The 11038-nt window shown below is 33.5% G+C and overlaps 3 protein-coding genes across 3 annotated transcripts in view; all 3 read right to left on the reverse strand.

Moving 5' to 3' along the window:
• The window catches only part of Lztr1 (Leucine zipper like transcription regulator 1), a 64760-nt gene extending 53832 nt beyond the window's left edge, over window positions 1-10928 (reverse strand). The window contains exon 1 of the mRNA XM_067280268.1: window positions 10682-10928. The gene's annotated coding sequence lies outside the window, so the exon portion shown is untranslated. The remainder of the gene's footprint in view (window positions 1-10681) is intronic.
• The window catches only part of LOC136983516 (uncharacterized), a 345314-nt gene that overhangs the window by 173364 nt on the left and 160912 nt on the right, over window positions 1-11038 (reverse strand). The window lies entirely within an intron of this gene.
• LOC136983494 (uncharacterized) lies at window positions 3387-4592 on the reverse strand. Its single transcript, XM_067280251.1, has one exon. The coding sequence runs from the start codon at window positions 4590-4592 to the stop codon at window positions 3387-3389; it is 1206 nt and encodes a 401-aa protein (XP_067136352.1).

Genomic DNA, 11038 nt, shown 5'->3' on the forward strand with positions numbered 1-11038 from the left:
GTTTCGACTTATTTCTACTTAAGAAGTGACTAAATAATTAAGAGATTAGAGAATGGGGACATAAATAAAACCCTGTTGAAAGAGCCAGAATTTTACTTCAACAAAAGCTTAACAGAACCAATCACTCGCTCAGTACAGTGGAAAACTGATTTCCGTGTACACCTGGTATTAAAACGAATTAGTTAGATTTTTACAGCTACGGTGAGAAACGTTTAAAATTTACAACAGCCCTGTGGCGTCCTTGAGATATACTAGTGATGCGACAAAAGAGGCATTTGACATCGATTGGTATCGGCACCCTCGGGATTTGGCACGCACACACTCACTACACACCTACCTGGACCGTAACTAGTTCCATCCATTAGCTACTCGTATCAAGATATTTGACTAAGTGGATTGTTTTAAGATTTAAAAAGTAAAGAATATTTTATGTTATTTTTATGTACGGTTTCTTTACAAAGCTATATTTTAATTATAATTTTCTTTAAAAGTATATTAATTAATACAATCGAACAATACATTGTACCAGGTATGTATATCCACCGCACATTTTATTTCACCGAGTAAGTGTTTATAATTTATTTTTAATTTTAGCCCTTATATCGTGGCTAGCGATTCAGAATGTAATTGTGATTTTAAAAATACATTTAGAGAAGTCTACAGTTTTTACTGGCTTATCGAACAAATGAATACGAATGGACCCTAGACCAGTGATTCTTAACAGGGGGCCGCGGCCCCTGGGGGTCCATAAGAAGTTTGCCGGGGGCCGCCAAATTATGCAAAATTTCCTTCAGAATATAATAAAAAGAAAATTGATGTATAATCCGAATATCGTATTGAAAAGTGAAATAAGAACGATAAAGTTTTCCTATTTAGTTTTTATTTATTTATTTTGTATTTCTTCCTACATACAACTTTGTTAGTACAGAAGAAATAAATGCAAATATGCTATTTACACCGCAGTATTTACTTCTTTTATTCCAAAGCAATTTTAAGAAACTATTAATGCTTGGAATTTTAAAAATAATTAGGAAAAATAGTAGGCATTGAAAATTTAAATATTTTTGCAAAAGATATGCAAAATCTTCATGACAAGTTGTGGGTGTTTTAGTTTAGTTTTAGCATTGACTTTGGATCGATTTATCGACATGTTTCTTATTTTATTTTTTAAAAATTAATGAGTTTTCATGTTTAATTGTGAAATTTGAATGTTATTTAAATAGATAATGAAATAATAAAGATATGATTTACATTTATTATATAAAAAATAAAGCAATAATAAAAAATCAATTTATTATAGACAATATAACAAATATAAATTATTATTAAAAAAATGGAGGTCACAAAAAAATTATGAAATATTTGGTGGGCGGCGAGTATAAAAAGGTTAAGAACCACTGCCCTAGACCATCACTGACGCGCAATTAACTGATTGCCCCTGGAAGTCGGCTTCTTACAGAAACACAGCTTCCCTGTCATCAAATGTCACGGCACGCCACTGCTCTCCATAATGTTTTATTGATTCCCATGTGATTATAATGTAGTCTATCAATTGTCTCTGCTCTCATGCTCTTGGGAATAACTAATTGTTCACCTTTACATACTATGCCTCTCACTTCACTCAGGTCTTCACGAAACTTCCAATATGGTTTGACTAGTGGATCTATCATGTTTTTCTGTTCTGGCCAGCCTCCCTTTATTATGTTAATCAGTGACTGTAACTCTCTATCTCTTTTTGTTTCATGATGAAGCTTTTCAAATTTCTTTGGAGTAATGCTACAGTAATTGATAAGGTTAACTTGAGCTTCAACATCAGATTCCATCACATCAAAATTCCTGTCCATATAGCTAGCTCGAGAAAGGGCATCAGCCAACACAAGTTGTGATCCTGGTCTGTATTTTACTCTAAAATTATAATTTTGTAAGATTATCCTTAATCTCTGAAGACGTAGTGGGCATTTATTTAGTGGCTTTTGAAAAATTGCCTCTAGTGGTTTATGGTCACTCTCAACTGTAATTTCCCGACCATACACATACTGGTGAAAACGCTGACAGCCAAACACTATTGCCAGTGCCTCTTTTTCAATTTGTGCATAATTTTTCTGGGTCTCCGTGAGAGTCTTTGATGCATAAGCCACCGGAGCACCTTCCTGAAGTAGTACAGCTCCCATTCCATCTTTTGAACTATCCACTGACAGTACTAGTGGTTTATCTTTATCATAAAATTGTAAGACTGGGGTGCTGCTCAAAAGGTTCTTTAGCTTCAGAAATTCCTTATCATGTTGATCAGTCCACTGCCACAAACAATCCTGTTTCAGTAGAGTCCTTAATTTTGCAGTACGACTAGCTAAATTTGGTATAAATTTTGCCACATAATTTATCATGCCCATGAATCGATTAAGTTCTTTTAAACCAGTTGGCTTTGGGATGCGTTTGATTGCTTCAACTTTATCTGGATCAATTCTAATACCGTCTTCTGACAAGATATGTCCCACATATTTGACTTCCTTTAGTTTAAATTTGCACTTATCCTTATTGAACCTAACCCCTTTCTCTTCAGCTGTCTTCAGAACCAATTCTAAGATTCTGTCATGTTCTTCTGTGTCCTTTGCATGAATGATAAGATCATCAATGTAAATCTTGACTCCTTCAATATGAGCAAAAATTTCAGTACATGTTTTGTGAAAGATCTCAGGAGCATTTGCCAATCCAAAGGGTAGTCGCAGAAACCTATATCTCCCAAAAGGTGTACTAAAGGTTGTTAATTTTGATGAGCTATCTGCCAGTTCAATCTGCCAAAATCCCTTGTTTGCATCGAGGATAGAGAAAAATTTGGAACCTGCCATATCCCTTGTGATTTCTTCAAAGGTCGGTATTTCAAAGTGTTCTCTCATTATCGAGTGATTCAAATTCTGTGGATCTAAACATATTCTCAGGGATCCATCAGGTTTGCGAACTAGGACGATTGGGTTTACAAACTCTGTCGGTTCATCTATGCTGCATATAATTCCATCATTTATCATTCTCTATACATTTACATTCTTTCTTTAGTGGATTCATTAAGTTAAATGGTACTTGGCATGTAGGAACTACCACAGCCTTGTAGTCATCTTTTAATTTAAATTCACAGGGTTTTATTTTGATCCTGCCTATGCCTTCAAATACATTACTGTATTTAGTAAAATAATCACTTTCCGTTTTTATTTCTAAAATATTTCAGTTTCTCTGCAGTAAATTTAGTTTTTGAATACTCTCTAGTCCTAAAATAGGTGCTGCTTGGTCAGCTGTCTTGACTATTATAAAATTCAAAAGTTCCTTAACTTTATCCTTAATAAAATAAACCCTTCTAACCTTTTTCCCTGGTGTCGTTCTATTTTTAGAATCGTTCACCGGGGAAAAAAAAGGTTAGAAGGGTTTATTTTATTATTACAAGTTCCGGTGCATACAGAGATTAGGCCTATATCTTTATCCTTAGTTCGTACTGTTAGATCACACGCTCCTAACACCTTTAATCTATTTCCACCATAATTTGAAATCGTAATATTCGTTTTCTTTAGAAATCTTCTTAGATTAAGAGTCTCAAAAATATATGCGGGGATTACATTGACGTGTGCACCAGTATCTATCTTAAAACTAACACTTTTATCACAATCTAAAATTCTTAAAGTTTCTGACCAGTCTAGATCAAGGTTCTTACCTCTGCTTTCCAGTGACGCCAATACGTAGTCGTTTTTACTCTCTGGCGCCATTTCCAGTACATTTATCATGTTATTTCGACACACTTTCGCAAAATGATTGTATTCCTTGCATTTATTACATTGTTTGCCCATTGCTGGACAGTTCGGTTTATTATGTCTATAACCACATTTCCCACAATTCCGTTGTCTTCCTTGGAACTTATTTTCCGGTCTTCGATATCCACGCCAATTATTCTCTGTCCGATGGTTCTTTGTTTCTGCACTAGACCTATTTTCCTGATCACATGATTCACTGAGACGTTCTCTTGATTTTCGTTTTACCACGTTGACTTCTATATTCTTCGAGTGATTTGACAAGAGTTTAATGTGGCTCTCTGTCTGTTCAGCAGCTCTGCATATGTCGATTGCCTTTGTTAATGATAGCTCCGTTTCTCGTAGTAGACGTTCCTTTACCTTCTGATCACGAATACCACTTACAATTCTATCTCTTAATAGTCGATCCCGTAAATTCCCAAACTCACAATTTATCGATAGCTTACGTAGGTCTGCTACAAAATCGTCAAAGGCTTCGCTTGGTCCTTGCACACGAGTATTGAACTTGTGACTCTCAACACTTTGGTTGCTTTTCAGAATAAAATACGACTCGAGTTTTTCTAGAATTACATTCGGTTGTTTCACTTCTTCTTCATTAAGTTCTAATGTTTCAAAAATTTCTAGAGCTTCTTCTCCCAAACAGTGGAGCAAGATGGCGGCTTGAGTTTCATTGTTCTTCGTCATGAGTTCGGTCGCCGTCGAATAAAGTAGAAAACTTTTCTTAAATTTCTTCCAATTCGCTCCCAAGTCACCTTCTACCAACATCGGTTTGGGAGGAGGAAGATTTTGAAACGTGGACATGTCGAATCTAGTACAGGAGAATCTTCTTTTTTTTCTAAACGTTTGTCGACTGCGCCATGTTATGTTTATTGTCTTGTCGTTACAATCAAAGTGAGCGCTCAGGTACCGTTCCCATGATGCATCAGCAACGATCGCCACCTGGCGGACTCACTAATAATTTACATTTTAATATCTCTAATACAACACATTACAATATGTTTTCTTGAATTGCAGGACCGAGTCACCAGTATAATAAGTCCTAGTAATAAAATAAGTCCTTGTAGACAAACTGTGCTGAATTTATTGAGGTTTAGTTTTTTGGTTTTTTAAGGTTTCAGTTTGTGAATACTTAGTTTTGTAACCCTAATGTTTGACTTTTGGACACACTTTTAGGAAAATATTATGACTGAAAGTCAGGAACTGTCTGTATTTGACAAAATTGGTAAAAGATAAATAGTAACTCATATATAAATCAACTATAGAAGTTAAAAAATATTCAACTAGAATTGGATAAAATTCACTTATATTTTAAAAAAACACTCAATACTAAAGTTTAAAATTAATGAAATTCAGGAAGAGCAGTTCCGTATGCAAAGGAAAGAAAATCAAATTATCATCAAAAACACTACAGTAAGTTAAAACTAAATCTTATCATCATTTTCAAAATTTATATGACACGTTTTCCTATTTTATATATTAATTAAAAATTTTTTAATTTAAAACTGTCAGTTATAAAGACTCTTATAGTTTATATAGTAGCTAGGATTGCCAGACATCCTTTATTTTAGCCAAATTGTCCTTGTCTTTTATTGAAACAAGAAAGGACACATTTTATCCTTTATTTTCATAACAACAGACATTGAACACATTTTCAGTGCAAATAATGCAAAAAATGAATACTGCATAAATGTTTTCCAACTCCTTCTGAGTCCTTCTTCAGGTGCAACAGAATGGTTACCCAGTGGAACATTGTGGAAACAATCTGTGACCGGGGGGGTCGGCACCTCTTTGATGCCTCGTCAGGACTGACACCACTGTGTCTTGGCTGACATGGAAGCCATGGCGGGTTTACAACTAGGTCACGCGAGCAGTTGCGTTACAGAGCAAGTGGATCAGGGATGGAAGGAGAGACAATGGAAGAGCAGAGGCTTCATTCACCTTATAACGTTTATTTACAAAGGAGGGAACCTGATTGGCATACATTTAAAAAGATAAATGATTCTAACGTTGCGGGGTTGAGAGAGAGAGTTTACGTGAAGGTTTGCGTGACAATAAATACCTTGTTGAAGCTGAAGTGAAGCTGAAGTAATCCTATATGAGTCCGATTTGGCAGGAGAAAATGTCGAGTGGTAATATCCGTAAGGACGACGAGATTAGTCCACTTGAATTGGTGCACTAAGGGACAAGACGAAATTTTCACATATACCAGAAAGAACACGACACACTAGGGACTGGGTTTGTTGAGCCCTAGCCGGTCACTGACGACTTTTTCGGCAAATTTTCCTTTAGCTGGATGAAATTAGGTCAAAAGGTGGTGAGAAAGTGGTTTGAAAACCAAACAGATGTTTCTTTCTCAGGCATTAAAGTTGACAGTTAGGCGATAGATAGTTGACAAAAAGGTGACAAACTATGATGTCATAATATAACATGGAATAAGTTGTAGGCTAATAATTCAGATACTCACAAATCTATTTGTAAAAATTTTTTATAACAACATAATTCAAATAACATTTCAAAACTGTAAATATAAATTTAATGCTACATAAGCATCATTGCACCTGAAGAACTCAGGAGGAGTTGGAAAATGTTTGTGCAGTGTTTGTTTTTTTTGTATTATACAGTATTGGGTTCACTCCTCCGATGGTGTCTCTACCTTGTTGTGGTGGAGGAGCTTGTATACACTGATGACTCAGAGAGCTATGCCGGCAATAGCTTAGCTACTGATAGGGCCAACCTAGCCAGACAGGTTAAAGAATAGGTGCCAGACAAAAAGACACACCTTGGTCCTCCAGGTTGGGGGTTTGGACGATAGGCCTGCACCCTATCTCTGGTAAAAAAAATGACACTGCAACAGAAAGCTCCAGGAAAAATCCTGGAGATCAGAAGGTGACGTCAAATGCCATAAACTGAATACAGAAAGAGAGATAGAGACAGTATTGATTCAGTGTCTGTTGTTACATATATCCTGGTGTGGAATGGTGTATATTTTATTTTCATTTTTTCAATGTCTGTACTTTGTAATGGCAGTGGTAGATCCTTACATACCAATCCATATCCTTTCCTCATATACTTCTCCTTCAATCCATATCCTCTTTTCCAATCCATACACAGTCAACTTGTGTATAATATTAATCAGTAGGAGAATAGTAGTTAGCTAGCTTTATTGAAAATTCATATTAATGATTTTAAGGATTAAGGTCGAGGTTAAGGATTAATAGGCAAGTGAAATCTCTAAACTATATTTTGAATTAATTACTAAATAAATAATTTAAAGTAAAATAGAATAAAATTTAATTTATTTACAAAACTAAATTAATGATCTAAATGATTTTCAAATCAAATAAAATGAGAAGGAATGGTTAAATGTGAAGCAGTATATCAGTGGTTAAACAAAACAAAGCTAAAAAAAATCCATGATTTTTTCTGTTGAAGACTTTGAAAAACTAGAAAAATATTTTTTGGTGCCAAAAGAGTAAAAACCAGAGCCAAATTTAGTGCAAATTAGCCAAACCAGGTATCACTGTATGCACCCCCAATATCTAAACTAGCATGTGTTTGCATAGAACTGCATTCATTTGAAGAAGTGGGCATTCTTAAACTTTAACCCTTATTTTCTGAGTACAGTATAATGGTCTGTTAAAACTAGATGTTTGAACTGATCAGAGGTCAAACCTGTCTTACTAAGAGAAGAAAATTATTCTACTCAAAACAGAACATTTATTATGGTACCACTTTGCTTTTTACACTATTCAACATAAATACCATAATAAAATTATCATCAGAAATTGGGTTATTTCTTGGGTGTTGTAAAGGTAATTTACAGTTCAGTTTAATAAATTCTGGTAAATTTTTGTTTGCTTTAACACGAGAATTTGCTTTATTGATGTTTGTTTTAAGGCAAGTCTATTGTATAAATCTATGGTTTACCATTTAAATATTTTAAATTTAATTTAATCCAAAACTTGCATATATTTATAGTCAATACAAAAATTATTTTTAAATCAAAATCTAAAAAAATAGAAACATGTTTAGTTATTAACTGGAAAATCATTTAATTTTATTTTTTGAGGTGGAACAATTTCGAGTAAAAGTTGGAGTGCAGTAGCTTTAATTATTTGAAATATCCTTTATTTCAGTCATAGAAATCTGGAATATTTCATTCTAATTAGTTACTAGGATTAGTTCATCCTAACAGTAGCTAAAATTGGATAATAAAGTAGCTCAAAAGCTTTCTAGAATTTAAAAATATTTTGTTTAAAAATAGCTTTTTCACCATTCACTATCACTAAGGATGGATTTATATGCATTTAAAATTGTTGTATATGCACATATGTATGCACGTAAAAATACCAGGTATATGCACTAATATACACATGTTAAAAGCACCAGTAATACACATTAAAATCTGTAGATTGAAATGCATACTTACTTCTGTCTGTAAGCAAATCTTACTAACATCTATTATGTTACACTTTTTAGATGTAGAGGATAAACTGCAAAAATAGGTGATAAGGGATTTGAAAATTATGACATCATATAACAGGTATTAGAATAATATTTCATGTAGGAAGTGTATGATCAAGTCAATTATGAATAAAATTACATGTCCAATAAAATTTTATACTTTCTATGCTATCTAATTGATCATTATCAAATTTATTTCTATATACAATTGTTTACAAGACACAGCAGAATGATTGAGTTAACACAGTTTTCTTCATCCTATAGTTATGTCACTGTTCTAAAGTGGATAAATATTTTTGTTTATAGCCCTGTACTAATGTTCAGAAATGAATAAACACTCTTATAAGTTATTTTCTAATCATAGATTTAATGCCAAAGTTGAGAGTAATGTTTTGTTTCCAACTGACATGAACTCAATTAAAGTTAGTATCACTGTAACTAGAACTTGCCTGTTTTGGCTCATTTTGATGCTTCATGTTACAATGATATAAGAATGTTTCAATATGTGAAATTGTTTTTTAGCAGAAAACAATTTGTAGCATACATTACAATAAAAATTTTTCAATCTGTTAATTTTTCCAGTTTTCCCATCATTAAAAATTTTTTCCATCTATTTTAAATGTCCAGAATCCAAACTCCTGCACATACATTTTTAGCAGTTTGTCACTAGTTTTTGCTGTTTACTAATATTGTTGGTTGAACCAATTTCCACATAATGGAATCTTATATAACATGTTTCATATGCAGTTATCTTTACAAAAATGCTTTGGTTGTCATAATAAAATGTTAACTACTGACTATAGGGAGTTCATACTTAGTCTTTAATTTTAAGTAAATTTTTAAAAGTAATTTCAAATTTCTTCTCATGTTTCTATGTGTATTTAAAAATTTTTGATAAAATGAAGCTAAAATGATATTTTTATTTCAAAAAATGGGGATACTATAGATTACCCCTATGGAATTTTGGGACTTTGAATATATATCTGAACTGAGGGGACCGAGACGAATTCAACGATACCCTACTTTTGGACCGGAGATGAAAAATAAAAAAGTTATCATACTTTTTTCGGCAATCGCATGATGATAGGGAGTCGCGTCGCTTTCTCCGCTAAGTCGGCCTCACTATCGCAATCGGGAGTCGCGTCGCTTGCCTTTAGTAGACGTTTCCCCCCTTTTTTACGTTGTTCAAGAACTACCATGAATCGATCACTAGTTTAGCACATGGCGGCGTGTGGTGGCTCCCATACGAGAGGTCAGTCAGGAGCACAAACAGTGGGAATGGCCGCCATGTTCGCTGCCATAAGTAACATTAACCGAAATGGCGATTGGGCGATGATCAGAAGTCGCATTGCTCTCTCCGCTCTCGTATCGCGTGTTTAACCCTCCGGGAGATGACCGTAGTCCGACGTCATGGTTTGCAGACTTTACCGCAAGATGGCAGTACTAGCAACTATGGTGCCGTTTTCATGAGAGCATTAAAAAAGTATGGTAAGTGAAAAAGTATGATAACTTTTTTATTTTTCGTCTCCGGTCCAAAAATAGGGTACCGTTGAACTCGTCTTGGTCCCGAGTTCCAATATATAATCAAAGTCCTGAAATTCCATAGGGAGTAATCTATAGTACACCCAAAAAAATTAATAAATTTTCACTGAAACACTACAAAATTTGGTCAAAGTATACCTAGGTAACCCCAATGGTGGCACTATAGCCGCACTTCCGACCGTTATTGCTCCCGACTGAGCTCCCGCAGGGGAACCGCTGGCAGGCCGCTGTGTGCTAAGCGTCACTAGTTATTGATTCACAGTAGTTATTGAACAAAAGAAAAAAAAGAAAACATCTACTAAAAAATGTAGTTAATCTAATCTAACCTAATGTAACCGCCGCCATTGGGGTTACCTAGGTATACTTTAACCCAAAATTTTATAGTCATTTTGGTGTCACTTGATGAAATGAATCTGAATCCCCCTAGTAATGCCACTGCTTGCATCTGAAAGTTTTATGAACATGTAAGACACATCATAAAAAATGGCCTGCAAAAAAAAAGACACAATATGTTTAAAAGTGATGACAAACATAGGCCATGTTTGTGGATTTTCTCCCTAAAAGGCAAAATGTTGCAGCTCTGTGATTTTTCAATTTCGACAATTAAATAACATTACATATCCCATCTTTAAAAATAACAAATATGTTATGAAAGTGAATTTACCATTTTAATTATAAAAATTAACATAGTATTTCTGTGAAGAGACTCAATCAAGAACAGCAATTAATATACAGCTTTGTGTTACACATTCATATTATATATAACTTAACAACTTAACCTTAACTAATGCCAATCATATAACTTAAGTTTCTAACTACAGTTATGTGATTGGCATTTAAAATATAAATCTAAAAATCAATAATAATAATAATAATAAACTTACTGGAAATTAATACAAAAATAATATTCATTGAATCATTTCTCCAAATACATAAATACATTTTTAACCATTCTTTAATTTTTCCTAAACTCCAGAACTTAATTTTCCATTTGACAAATTAATTTTAAAAATCTGTTCATATTAAACATTACTAAAAATAGCAAATGTGATCAACTGTCAGATTTTCCATATTTATAAACATGAGCACTTTAAAACTTCAGTCGCCAAACGAAAGTTTACTTAACGCCACCTGGAAAAAAATATATATACATGTATTAAAATTAAACTTTAAAAAGTATTAATAATGACTTTTAATTTTAATAAAACCTTAAAAATTATTAATAACATTAAAATTAATTA

The sequence above is a fragment of the Centruroides vittatus genome, unplaced genomic scaffold (assembly GCF_030686945.1).
Source record: "Centruroides vittatus isolate TY-2023 unplaced genomic scaffold, ASM3068694v2 contig_882, whole genome shotgun sequence".
Lineage (NCBI taxonomy): Eukaryota > Metazoa > Arthropoda > Arachnida > Scorpiones > Buthidae > Centruroides > Centruroides vittatus.